The 14,843-nt window shown below is 33.7% G+C and overlaps 1 protein-coding gene across 2 annotated transcripts; it reads left to right on the top strand.

Annotated features, from left to right (window-relative positions):
- The first annotated feature begins 5,990 nt into the window (after nt 1-5,990).
- Act87E (Actin 87E) lies at nt 5,991-10,312 on the top strand. 2 transcript variants are annotated; one of them, XM_067760792.1, is made up of 2 exons: nt 5,991-6,103; nt 8,741-10,312. In XM_067760792.1, exon 2 carries the CDS (start codon nt 8,787-8,789, stop codon nt 9,915-9,917), a length of 1,131 nt encoding a protein of 376 aa, XP_067616893.1. In that variant the 5' UTR covers nt 5,991-6,103; nt 8,741-8,786; the 3' UTR covers nt 9,918-10,312. The 2 variants fall into 2 exon arrangements, with proteins under 2 accessions (XP_067616893.1, XP_067616894.1); XM_067760793.1 differs by having other exon boundaries at nt 6,048-6,066.
- Nucleotides 10,313-14,843: the final 4,531 nt, after the last annotated feature.

Raw genomic sequence — 14,843 nt, 5'->3', positions numbered from 1 at the left:
CCCATTTTAAATTTTTTTTTCAAATTTTTATCAAGAGTCTCAATATCAGTCCACACGTCAAATTTCAACATACTAGTTGTATTATTTACTAAATAATCGGTTTTTTTGTGTTTTTCAAAAAGTTATATATATAAAAAGTGGGCGTGGTTATCACCCGATTTCGCTCATTTTCAATACCAATCTATTCTGGGTCCAGATAAGCTCGTGTACGAAATTTAGTGAAGATATCTCAATATTTACTCAAGTTATCGTGTTAGCGGACAGACGGACGGACGGACATGGCTCAATCAAATTTTTTTCGATACTGATGACTTTGATATATCGAAGTCTATATCTATTTCGCTTCCTTTATACCTGTACAACCAACCGTTATCCAATCAAAGTTATAATACCCTGTGTACAAGTACAGCTGGGTATAAAAAAATAATATGAACAAATTCAATGCAATAAAATTGTTGATAGCCATCATTAATATTTAAGAACTGTTGACTGGGTTTGATATTACGATCGCTAACCAAATGCCTACATATTGGATAAGAATACTAAAACTTTATTAATATTGGTCGAATAACTAGTCATACAGTAGCAATGTGTTTGGGTGATCGAAAATAAATGTATGGCACAATTTACCGTAAGTGTGATTTGAATATTTTCTGAAATGTCGAACAAACACGTCTTTATTGCTATGTTCTCTATCCCCAGGCAACGCAACGGGAACTACAAAGCAACAGCAAGAGTTCAAAAACATACGTTGTTTCATGCGCTGTCCATCCCATATTCCAATTTCCTAAATTTTTATTTTAATTTTATTTATTTTGAAAAAATTTTCCATATTCATGAGAAAAAATTATTTCTCCGCTATATGAAGCGGCTCTGGGAGTGTTCGAGAGAAAAGTTTTTCGAAAGATTTATGGACCTCTACGCGTTGGCGATGGCGAGTACCGAAGAAGATTCAACGATGAGCTGTACGAGCTTTACGCAGACATTAACATAGACCAGCGAATTAAAACGCATCGGCTGGGCTGGCTAGGTCATGGTATGCGAATGAAAGATGATGTTCCGGCTAAGAAAGTGCTTCTATCGGAACCCGCCAATGGAAGCAGAGGAAGAGGACCGCCCCCACTTCGCTGGAAGGATCAGGTGGAAAACGATTTAAGCTCCCTTGGTGTGACCAATTGGCGCCAGTTGACAGAGAGAAGATGAGCCCTAATTAAGTAAGTGTCTCCTCATTACAGGGAATTTTCCCTGACAAATTTTTACAATCTAACTCCTCAATACATAATCTTTCCAAAGACTTTACTCGACTCAGCGCCACGTATGCTTGTCCCTCCTCGAACTCCCAAAGTATTTTGATGTCACTTCTAGCGGACTGTATGTAATATTTGTCCCAAATATGAGCAAAATCGGAACACAAAAAGGATTTTTTGAATATCTTGACCCTTGCGCCACCTAGCGGAGTTTTTTCATTTTTTATTGCATTGCCATCGGGCTCTGAACTACATTCTCCAAGTTTCAAGTTTGGAGCTTATCGGGAAGTTACTTAAGTTTCTATTACAAATTTCGTAAACAACGCTCGCTACACAGAGTCAAGCTAAATAAAACCGTTTAATAGGTTTCGACCAAGGGTCCTTAAATTTAATATGGGTCCTAATAGCTGTGGCGCTGCTGTCTTAATCTGGCGAGCGCAGGACAGGAACACAGATAGTGCTTAAATGGTTCAGAAAAAGCGAAGACTGCGTTTATTTGCCTGCTTTTGACTCTCATTTTGCCTTTTCAACTTCAAACTCATTTTTTATATGTTACAATAAAGAAAAATTTGGCGGCCACCGTGGTGTGATGGTAACGTGTTCCACCTACCACACCGAAGATCCAGAGTTCACGCCCCGGGCAAAGCAACATCAAAACATTTAGAAACAAGTTTTTTTCAATTAGAAGAAAATTTTTCTAAGCTGGGCCGCGCCTCGACAGTGTTTGACAAGCACTCCGAGTGTACTTCTGCCATGAAAAGCTCTCAGAGAAAACTCATCTGCCTTGCAGATGCCGTTCGGAGTCGGCATAAAACAAGTAGGTGCCATCTCTCCAATTTGTAGGAAAAAATTAAAAAGGAGCACGACGCAAATTGGAAGATAAGCTCGGCCTAAAATCCCTTCGGAGGTTATCGCGCCTTACATTTATTTATTTTTTACAATAAATAAATTAAACATGCAAGCAGCTTTTTCTCTTCTTTTTGTTGTTATTATTTTCGCAAATGACACAATTTTTTACCATATTTGGTATGTAGTAGTATTTGTGATAAGAATTCTAATAGTTAGGCAGTTATTGTCAACAAATACTTTATGACGTCATCTAAAAAAAAGGTAGTGAATAACAGGAACTCCTCTTTAATGATAGAGCGAATTATTGACATTGCATAATATTAACATAACTGATAAGAAATTACGTATAGTCTTGTGGGCTTGACCTACTCAAGTATGTTGTGTTGGTATTTTGAATTTCCAAATATGGAAATTTGAGCTTATGTGCAAAGTTTGCTCATTTCTGTAAAATAAAAAATGTTTAACTTTAGTTTTTGTTCCAAAAATGTCGAAAAAATGCGCTTTTTTATTTGGGGTTTCAAATTTTATTTTTAAGAAACTTTATGCGAAACGGACTTCGAAAGACGACCTTTGATCCTCTATAGTTTATTCACAGTATTCGTTATAATTTGTCCCAATGTGTCAAAACTTTGAAAATTTGCAAAAACCTGCATAAATTCTTACAAGATTCTGCATACAAAACCACAGACAACATCGCTACATACATACACACGCATGTTTGTGCGGCGCTTCCTACATTTGTTTCCATCGCATCCATTTATGGGATGGAGCGATTCTCGGTTAGCAAATGTTGCGACTTAAATACACTCAGAAATACCGAATGTAAACAAAGCAGAGAGGATATTTCCTGCCAACAAAACAAACAACATAGGCACAATTTTGTTTTAATTAAAAAAAAAAAAAAAAAAAATACGCACGTCAAAAACGACAACAGAAAGTAGGCGCTATCTACCATTAGGGGGTAGGGCGTTGGAGGAGTGTTGCGCATTTACGATTGTGCGGGTGCATATAGGGCCAACAAAATTTTAAGAAAAAAGCTAACAAAACAGAAAATAAATATTTGAATAAATATATTTTCCGCGGCAACAGCAGCACCAATGCTACGTTTTTCTCTCTGCGTATGTATTCGAAATTTTTTGTTTGTGAGAGTGTATTAGTGACTACGCTCAGTGTGTTTGGAATATGTTTGGCACCTTTTCTATTTTCAAAAATTAATTGCCTATTTCAGGCGGCCTCCGCAGCGCCACTAACAATTTGCCCAGTTTTTTTGGTGTACTCACTGACTCGTGCTGCTATCTCGGTGAGATCTTTACGGCACGAGATCGGAGAAAAATCATTTTTTAAAACATTTGAAAGTTTATGAGTACACTGAGGGAGGAAAGGTGGAGGTGATACGTACGCGAATATGTATTTACATTCTTGTATTCAAAAGTTTCTAGATGTGAGTTAATGTTTTTGCATTTCAGCGCGCACTGGCAGTCCATTTATATTTTGATCGAGGATAGAATGCCAAAAAAACTATTTGGAAAATTCTTACAAAATGTGTTGGCTATACATACAGGCATATGACGATATGCATGATGAAGATATTATGTCGCGAAATTCAATTTTTGAGAAACTTTTATTTAAAAATTTAAAATTCGATTTGTAACATCATTAAGAAGATATTTTCTACAATTTTCATTCTAACTGCTGTTTTAGTTTAATTACTCAGAAAACAGAGAATACCTAAAATTGAGACTCAACACCTACATCCATGACGTCTTCATAGATTGGAATAAATATGATTTTATCTTTGTAAGTGTTCTGCATAGTAAAAGTTTTTATATATTGGTACACCGTATTATGCGTCCCTTCTGCTTTTCTCCGCAAAATTATTGCAATCGTATATAAACAAAAGTATTGCTTGGCAAAAGCTGTCTAGTCAATCTATGGACATTAGACCGTTTGTTTCAAAAATGTCACCTTTTTCTGTTAAATATTAGTTCGGGCATGCAAAACTTACTTATAAAATCGGTATTAAATAATTAAGACTTCTAGTCCTGGTAAAGTTAGACAACCTCTTGTATTTGCCAAGAGGACGAAGTTATTCTGTAACATAAGTCCTGTTAGCTCATTGGGGTTCTTCCGTTTGGTGGTCAAACAAATTCCGGTAACACTATGGACACATTCAGTCTATGTGAAGTCTTTTTACTAACTGGCCAGTTCAACCTTACCTAACCTGGTTATGTAAGACCATGGTAACACATGCATTGTTTTACAATGAATTGACAAAAGCTAATCTACAGCTTTATACACATACCTATGTATGTACCATTCATAGGAGCTATATCTCGTCATCAGGTCATATATATGCACGTATGGCCAATCTTTGAGCACAGTTAATTTGTTAAATTTTTATCTTTACCTTTACCTTTAAAAAACCTACTTTTTCTATTGATCATAAGGCTTCTGTGTGAAATGAAACAAAACAGCGACATCTGCATATCACACACAACTCATATGTACAAAAATATCAGGAACTCTACTTCTTGTCTTTGAATTATCCACAACGTTTCTATAAGAATTGAGCGTGATACGAACTCACAGGATAATGGCTATTGCTAGAGACTGTTTACGCCATCTTCAGTTAACCCTAACTGGCACTTTATTTGACCGAAATCGTTTGGTGATCTGTCAGATAAAGTGCCAAGTAGACCTAACGACCGCTAAGGTCCGTTTTCATCATTTCCAGTTAATATCATTAATGTGTAATATTCCACCTGGCATGTTTATTTTTATGTTTTTGACGAATCTTTTTTATTTCGCGTTTTAAATTAGAGATGAAACCCAACAACCATCTCTAGGATTCGATTTGTTAACCTCACCGACTGTTGTTGCAAATATGAATAAATCATACACATATTTAGAGGGCAAGGCTCTGGCGACCCAAAGTTCGTCATGGACCTTGAAACTGGGGAAGCGGAATGGCTTTGAAGGTTCAACTTGGTCATATTAAATCGTTCGAGAGGCTAGTACTTTAATGGTGCTATTGCGACAGTAAGACCCATCTTATGCTACGGTATTACGGTATTGTAGCCTGCACTTGAAAGAAAAATCATAATGTGCGGTATAGGCACTTTACACTAGGGGCACTAACATCCACACCCATACAGATCTGGAAGTTATGCTCATCTTTATACCGATGGACCTACGGGTTGAATTCACGGCAAGTTTTAAGTTTTATATAGTTAGATTGAACACAGTTCTGTCTTGGGCCGGTATCAGACTGCATTACCAAATAATAGGAAATTTTTTCATGCGTGTGGACGTTACGACTTCTGCCTATGCTTCCCATAGAAGTAATTATGGGGACATAAAGTTACCTCAAACTACTTGGGCACGTAAAACCATTGCTGAAATTTTCTTTTTTGAAGGCTGCCTTCGCTCGTCGGCAGAATTTTGTACAAAAATTTCAGAAATTTTGTTTTTTTTTTTGCTTATTTTTTGTTTTGCTCGGTCGGCTATAAATATACTTGCAAAAAATTTGTCTTTATAAAAACTACTTTTTGGTTGACCTATTTTTGGAAATACCCATAAACACGCAAAAAAATAAATTTTTTGCACCTACATATGTAAATGTAACTCTTAAGTCTGTTAGTAAGAAATAAAAATTCCGAGACGGTCTAATGTTTATAAAACGGCAGCGTACATACATACATATTTATAAATACGCCACTAGGACCCCACACCCATAGTAGCAGCACACCTACTACATACGATGCTTACACATATATACATAAGTATATTTGTGAATTTTATGTATGTTTGTGTGATTGTGTGTGTATGTTGATGTATAAGTGGAAATTTCTTGTGTATGTATGCAATTTTGAAAAATTTAATTTTTATTTGGTTTTGATTCTTGTAAACAGTATAAATATTAGTGGTGGCATGTCCAGAAATCACTCGCAGTTCTACGGTGAAAGTGTAGGTTTGTCTCTTGATTTCATTGATTGATTAGAAAAAAGGTTGGTGGATGCAACTAATACATACATTTAAATTTTTATATCAAAGTTAAAAAAATTATGATAATATTAAAAGTGTACTGCACTAAAAAAAATTGTTTAAAAACAATAAACAAGTCAAAATAAAAATCATAAGTATGGCTACAGATGAAGCTAATAAAAAATAAATTTCGTGTTTTGAAGTAAAAATATATTTGAAACAAAAATATAAGCTGATTGGAGTTTTAAAAGTGTATTAAAACTTAAAAGTGATCGTTTTTTTTACAAAAAAAAAATTTCGAATATTTTGTTGGACAACACAATATACAAATAACACAAAGTTGGAGTTAAAAGCAATATTTTTTTATATTTCAGTAATAGAAAAAGAAAAAAAATTTTAGATTTTTTTTTTATTTTTTACTTAAATATTCTTAACTATTCAAATTTTAAACATTATTTTTTTTATATTTCATTTGAAAAAAATGCAAAAAAAATGTTGAAGTTTCAATTAAAGAAAAGTTTAAAAAAGTTTTCATTAAACATAGAAAGCATTAACTTTTATATATAAAAATAGGATTGCAAACAAAACCAAACGCAGCTTGAATTGACGAAAAATATATTTTTTAACTTTCGAGGTTTTGAAACAGTTTAACTAATTTTAGAAAGTATATTTGGTTTAAAGAAATTAAATTTTTTAAAATATTTAGTATGAAAGAACTTACAAAGAAAAAACTGGAAAAAAAAAGAAAAACAAAGTTCGATTTTAATGGCAAATATTTTGTAAAATTTCATGTTTTTGAACAAAATGAATAGTGAGTTTTAGAAAAAAAAATTAGTTAGAACAGTTGTTTTTTTTGCTTGAAATTTTCAATACCCGAAACAAAATTTCTTTTTTTTTTTAATTTCAGAAGAAATTAATAAATTTAAAACAAAAATTTTCTCTACAGCACAAAACACAGAAATAAACAAAAAAAAAAAAAAGGGGGAAACTTAAAAATTTAAAGTAATTTTTTTAGCAAATAAATTTTTAAATATTTTATTTGAAAAAGAAGAAAACTTAAATTAATGGTTTTAAAATAGAATAAATTTAATTAAAATTTAATAAAATAAAAAAAAAATAAAATATAAAGGTGCGAGTTTAAAAAAAAGAATTTAGAAAAGTTTAGTTTGAAATAAATTTTGTTAAAACAAAGGTTACATACAAAAATTTACGGTTGAAATAAAATATATATATAAACTGAATGTTTGAAAAAAAAACATTTAATACATAAATTTTGGAATATTTTTTACCTTAAAAAGTTAAAGTTTTTAAAATATTTTATAGGATGAAATGTAACAAACGAAAATAACCAAGGAATCAAGTTCTAATTGAATGAAAAAATTGTGTTTAAAAATTTCAAATTTTTGAAGAAATAAACAAAAAAAAAATAATTTTTTCAATATGAGAAATGAAAAGTTTGGAACTTCCACCATCTCTTATAATATCTATAGAACATAAAAAAAAGATTAAAAAACCACAAAAAATTATAATAAAATTTCATTTATTAAAAGAAAAAATTCCAAAAACTCTATTTTGAAAAAAATTAAAATAAAATTTATAAATTTTCTTTAATATTAAAAAAGTTGTTTTGGCATTCCTTGTTAACTTCTTCTGGTAAATTTTAGAATGGGTTTCAAATTGAAACCAAATCAACATGCTTTAAAAAATATATATAGTTTTGAAAAGGTTATTGTGAAGATTTTTTATTCAAAAAAAATCTACCCAAAATTTGTCTAAACGCCTCTTCAAAAATATGCTTAAAACATTTTTTTTTTTTTGAAATTTTCGATATTGAAATTATTATTTTAGTTTATAAAAAAAATATGCAAAATCAGTTTCTGAAAAAAGTTCAACCAACAAAATTAGAAAATTGGAAATTTTGTTTTAAATTGATTTTGGAAAATAATTGTCCAATTTAAATTTTTTTTACAACACATATCGTGAGCAAAAAATGTAACAAAAATTATTACCGATTTTTATTAGTTCTTCCTTTGTTTATTTATTTTCGTTGTTTTTAGTAAAACTTAAATGAAAAAGTTAGAATTTTTGATGAAGATTTTCAGAACCTTCTTGAATTACGTATTTGTTCGAAAACTTTTTTGAAATTGATTTTTTGGAAATAGATAAAAGGAGGCATATTTGCTGAAATTATTACCCATTTTTTTTTATTACCCATTTTTCCTAGTTATTCATTTTTTTATTTTATTTTCGTTATTTTTAGTAAAACTTAAATGAAAAATTTAGAATTTTTGGTGAAGATTTTCAGAACCTTCTTGAATTTCGTATTTGTTCGAAAACCTATTTTAAATTAATTTTTTAAATAAATAAAAGGAGGCATATTTGCTGAAATTTATTGATAACTTTTGCCGCTGTTGTCGTTGTACATATTATTTTTGTTTAAAAAACATTAGATTTAATAATATTTTACAACTCTATCATCTAGAACAACATTAATACAGAACATTTTTTCTAATTTTTTTGTCGAATTTATAAAATCAGTAATTTTAACAAACAAATAAAAAATTATCCACTAGACTTAATTTTTAAAAATATTACAAAACTGTTTATTAAATAAAGAAACAAACACTTATTTCTCTTTTTTCTTTCTCCCTCTCTCCCAGTATTAGTAATATTAAATTATAAATAAAAAAATAAAAATAAGGCAAAATGTGTGACGACGAAGTTGCTGCTCTGGTTGTTGACAATGGCTCCGGTATGTGCAAAGCCGGTTTCGCCGGTGATGATGCGCCGCGTGCTGTCTTCCCCTCAATTGTGGGTCGACCACGTCATCAGGGTGTAATGGTTGGTATGGGTCAAAAGGATTCGTATGTCGGTGATGAAGCACAATCGAAGAGAGGTATTCTCACATTAAAATACCCCATTGAGCACGGTATTATTACGAATTGGGATGATATGGAAAAAATCTGGCATCACACTTTCTACAATGAGTTGCGTGTGGCACCCGAAGAACATCCAGTATTGCTCACTGAAGCACCACTTAATCCAAAAGCCAATCGTGAGAAGATGACCCAAATTATGTTTGAAACCTTCAATACACCCGCCATGTATGTTGCCATTCAGGCTGTACTCTCTCTGTATGCTTCCGGTCGTACCACTGGTATTGTATTAGATTCAGGTGATGGTGTCTCACACACTGTACCCATTTATGAAGGTTATGCTTTGCCACATGCTATCCTTCGTTTGGATTTGGCTGGACGTGATTTGACTGATTATCTTATGAAGATACTGACTGAACGTGGTTATTCATTCACCACAACAGCTGAGCGTGAAATTGTACGTGATATTAAGGAGAAATTGTGTTATGTGGCATTGGACTTTGAACAAGAAATGGCTACTGCTGCTGCCTCAACATCATTGGAAAAATCCTATGAATTGCCTGATGGTCAGGTGATTACAATTGGTAATGAACGTTTCCGCTGCCCAGAATCACTCTTCCAACCTTCATTCTTGGGTATGGAATCGAGCGGTATTCACGAGACTGTCTACAATTCGATCATGAAGTGCGATGTTGATATTCGTAAGGATTTGTATGCTAATATTGTTATGTCTGGCGGTACCACAATGTATCCAGGTATTGCTGATCGTATGCAAAAAGAAATCACTGCCTTGGCGCCATCCACCATTAAGATCAAGATTATTGCACCACCAGAACGTAAATACTCCGTATGGATTGGTGGTTCGATTTTGGCTTCACTCTCAACCTTCCAACAGATGTGGATCTCGAAACAGGAATACGATGAATCTGGCCCAGGCATTGTTCACCGTAAATGTTTCTAAGCGCTTAATGAGAATTAAAAAACTGAGAGCTGTTAGAGAGCTCCACACAAACAAACAACAACAAAAAACAAAAACCCTTTGCTATGTATTGTATTTGTTTTATGTGTAAACGTTTATTATTTTATTATTATTTAAACAAATTAATTATGTATGTAAATATTTTTTATAAGAACACAAAAACGGAAAAACTATAGCAAACAACAACAACAAGCTAGTATACCAAAGATATGATAAAAATTTAAGATGGACAGCAAGAATATACGTACGTATGTATGCGAGGAAACCTAAAAAGATTGAAACAAAATAACAACATTGATAATCCCACGGCAAACAAATAAGCTAAAAATACATAAATTATTTTAAAAAATAAATAAATATACTATATACACCTACAATTTAATCGATATCTATAAAGAAAAAAGAAAAAAAAAATTGTCTTTTATTTTATGTTTGAGAAGAAGGAAAGAAATATTTTCTGGTCACCCTGGTTTTCGTGGTCAGATCTATAGTCACAAATTCTGTTCTAGAGACAAAACATGAAGAAAGAAAGGGTTCATACTAACATAGTTTCTTGTTTTCCTCGCATGATATTGAAGATTCCTGGGCGTTACATTTTCGAAATATAACGCGATCTTTTTAATTTCTTTGTCACTGATTTTATTATAATAGATTAAAACAGATGTTGTAAGGGCAAGATACTTATGACGCGGACTAACAGAAAAATTCTCTCAGAAAGTACATAGCACTACCTTCATTCGCAAAGGCTCTAACCAACAAATTTCAAATTTTATTGGGGAGGAATCAGTATCTTATCGTATCAAAGGAAAAGGCGCGAACCCAAAAAAAATAATTTCTCGGAGATTACCCAATTTCTTGGAAAAGATCCCAGAAGAGATAACCCCACACATCATATTGTTGCTAATTATAAACCGAGCTTGATATCACGCACAGATTATTGGAGCTTATAATAAGTAAATACTGGACTAACTGGATTCAACCAAAGACGAAAAAATTAGTCTGACTTCGAAAGAGGTCACAGAGCAATTCAGTAAATGTGAGGTTTTTATTAACTGGGCAGCCCAACCTAAGATAACTGAGTCGCGATTACTTACAATTTGAGATCTGACTCTATTAAAGCCATTGTCAGTACTGAAAATAATGTGAGCCGAAAAGTCTTAAATAGGTGTTCTCTTAACTACAAGTGCTACTTTAAACTTTAAAAGGCTGAAATAAACTCTCAACTGTCTAGAACACGCTATACATTGTCTCATCCTACCCATTGAGTACACTTAGCAATTTAAAAGAAGGTTTGTATAATGTGGTGGCTCCTCGCAAGCGGCGGAGTTTGTAGAAGTAACAGTTTAACTCAATACAGTGCCCAGGTGCGCGTCGCCATGGGAGTACTACTTACCTGTTCAGGAATTGATTGGTTGATTAACTATAAAGACACTCCTCGAAGGTTATGGTGAGTGTTAACGATGTTGAACCATCTATGTCCCTCCACCCCTCATATGGGTGAACTTTGGGTCGCTGAAGCCTCAGCCGCTTAACATGTGTACGATATATTTATGTTTGTAACAGGATTCACCTTACGTAGGTGCGGTTGACAATTGTGTTGAAGAAGCTCTGATAACGGGCTTCACCGGGCGTGACTCAACAAAGAAGTTTACTGACTCTGTGTAGATACGGTTCCTGACCCAAATATATTGTTTCGGATGAAACTGTCGAGTTCTGTGTCATAGTATTTACGGGTATTTGCTTTTTCTACCTGGCGCGCACATATAGCTGATGACAATATCAGATGAGATGATTCTTGGAGTATTCATGATAGTAGAACTTTTGCTTATAGAAGTAGCGACTGGCGCTATTTGTTGGGCGGGCAAAACTTTTAGTAAGTTCTTTGGAAAATGGGCACAGCTTTCAAAATGAAGTCTGACCTAAAATACGAGCGAATGTTTTCGACTGCTAAACAATGAATTGAACAGGCGTAGTTTTCAATAAATTGTGTATTTAAGCTATGGCAACGATGTGTAGGTACATTCGGGAAGCTTTGGTTATGGGAGTGACACAAAACTCAGCCCCCAAAAGTCAGAAATCATGTTAAACGTCTGCATACGGGTCTTTTATTTTGCTCCATCCTAATATATACATATACATAAGATCCCTATATAAAATAAACTTAATTTTCACAAATCATATTCTATGTGCATTTCCATTAAGAACCCATTTTCATCGACCCCCACACTTGCCGACTACATACAACTGTTAAGCCATAAGTCCATTAGCATATTATAAATAGAAATAGAAGTAGTGTGAGGAATCAAAGTGCAGCATATGCCTGCTGCATATTATTCTCCATATTCGAAATCACTTGTGCACTTGAATCTGTGGCATAAATTTAGACACCTGCACCTATGCAAGTTTGTATGTGGTTATGTCGAACTACAAGATGCCGGGGAAATGCAGCAACTAGTCTCTGGATGGATGTTATGATCGCATATGTATACGACGCACCCAACTTACTTCCATATATAGCATGTTCGTTCCCTAATAGATTTTAGCGGGGTGATTCACCCTTACGACATTATTTCAGTTTATTTTTATTTAAATTTTTGGATTTTTTCTTTATTTTTCAAAAATTCTTACTCATGCCAATCTATAAAGACGTTCTCCCACAGCGTGTGCCGCATATTTTTCTGAGATTCTACGTTGTCTTTGCCATCACAACTGCTCAAAATACTAATGTACGTATCAAATAAAAGAATACGAGTATATGACGTTTCTAAAAATATCCCATCGACATCTTTGCATGCTTCTTTGTTTTTAAAGTATTCTTGCATATTTCAAAATTCGTTTTTTCCATTTCTGGCGCTATGATGAGTGTTAGGAATGACAATACTGGCGGTACCGAAATTTCGGTAGTTACAGGCATTCAATATTCAGGAAGTATAGATGCTTCAGAAATTTGTCTCCTCCGCGACGTGGGAGACAAATTTTATTTTGAGACAAAGCTACTCTTCTTGTAACCTGATTCTATAGAAGATAATCCAGAGCTAAATCGGTCAAAAGCAAGAGCGTGCGATTTCTAACGTATGCCGATTCAAGATATTAATAGTATTGGCCATAACAGACGCGCCGTAAATAACGACCAAAAATCACAGTTGCCAACAAATGCTACCTTATACCAGGGTTGCGTGATTCTAAATCCTTTTTGATTTAAAATGCAACTTCAAATCAAAGATACTTTTTTTTTTTATTTGATTCGGCATCCAAACAAAAAAACATGTTTTATTTGTTATTTGATGCTTCAGCCAAATCAAGGATAATTCTTATTTGTGATTTGGTTTCTTAGCCAAATCAAAGATACTTTTTACACCTTTCATGCAAATGGAGTGGTACATCAAGTTTGGTCCGAATCTCAAAATTGTAAGTCCTTAAAGGAAGAAGAGATATACCCACCGATAAAAATACGGAAATATTCATGATGATGATCGGAATGTATTTAGCCATGAACGGGTATATGTCTACTGATTTCTGATGAGAACTGTGTCGGAACCGACCGGATAGGACTACTATAGTATATGTTCCTTGGCGAGCTCTCTGGCCTCTGATCGCCCTAGCCAAAAGCAGCTTTAGGCGCTCACGAGCCGATTATGCTCCACAGCTTGGCCAGGCTGATCAGGCGTAGGTTAAAATCAGATAAATTCTATTGGGCCTGAGATTTTGCGAGGTTATCGGCTTTCAAAATACAAGAACACGCCATTTTCGTACAACAAAAAAAAATCTCCTGCTTTTATATGGAACTTAAAAAGAAATCAAGACTGAAGGTATTCATTTTCCAAAAACTGGCAGACTGGATGTCTGCTATACATAGCTTGGGATTGAGTTTTAAACTCTGGGTTCTTTGCCCCAATCTACCTTCAACAGGTCACGTGTAACTCTTTTTAATGGAAAAGCAACATAGACACCATTTTACATATAATCTATGGAACAAAAATATCAATTCATATACGAGATGCCATGACTCGTCATATAGCGCAGAAGGGGACTGTCGAAAGGAACAAAATTCTGTTCGTATACCCAGTTTAAGTGTCCACATTTCTACTACGAGGATACCGTTTCTTACCCGACAAAATCCTTCAAAAATAACTAGAGACTAGTGTCGTACATTATCCGTAGAATGAACAATACATTCATAATACTAGTATAGTCTGGTTGATGAAAATACATGTTTTATTAACATGTATTAATCATTATTAAATAATATATCATTCAAAAATATTGCAATATCTGGTACTAGTTATCAAACAGTTTTGAATTTGCTTTATATAACACGCTTTTCTCAAATTGTGCATCTGCCATCCGGTTGTACTTTGGTAAATCCAATAAAGTTGCAAACGAGAATAACCGTTCACTCAAATAAAAATCACGCAACCCTGCCTTATACAGAATAGGCAATTGAGAAGTTAAGATACCTAGCGACGGACGAAGGTCACACTATAAGTATTTTTGCATACCAGTGCGGATATATATTTGAAAGTTCTTCGGAAGGTCAACGGTTTTTCCTTTTATGCCAATTGAAGGAAATTTAATAATGTTCAGTCTGTTAGCATCTTTTTTCATGCATGACAGCTCAATATGTTCAATAAGTGAGTATGCAAGTCAAAGCTTTCGTCACTCCCAGGACATTACAATATATGAGGTAGCGAAATCGAAATAAATGAATACATCTTAAAACCTCACAAATTTGCGTGCTTGAGAAAATTTGAGGAAAAGGGTCTTTAAAAATAAGTCAAAGCACTTGATCAATATCCCGCAATGGACCATCAAAATCGATGAAACCCCCAAAATCATCGGGGAGCCCCCTTATCGCCGAAAGGATCGAATCCCAATAGCACAGGGAAAAGCTTTCACGGAAATTGGCAT

Source organism: Eurosta solidaginis, chromosome 1, assembly GCF_040869045.1.
Source record: "Eurosta solidaginis isolate ZX-2024a chromosome 1, ASM4086904v1, whole genome shotgun sequence".
NCBI classification, from domain to species: Eukaryota; Metazoa; Arthropoda; class Insecta; order Diptera; family Tephritidae; genus Eurosta; species Eurosta solidaginis.
Note: the sequence above shows the minus strand (reverse complement) of the source record. Positions and strands in the feature narration are given on the sequence as shown.

What these genes read in the sequence shown, in the direction of transcription:
- Act87E (XM_067760792.1), top strand. Translation starts at nt 8,787, where the DNA reads ATGTGTGACGACGAAGTTGCTGCTCTGGTTGTTGACAATGGCTCCGGT.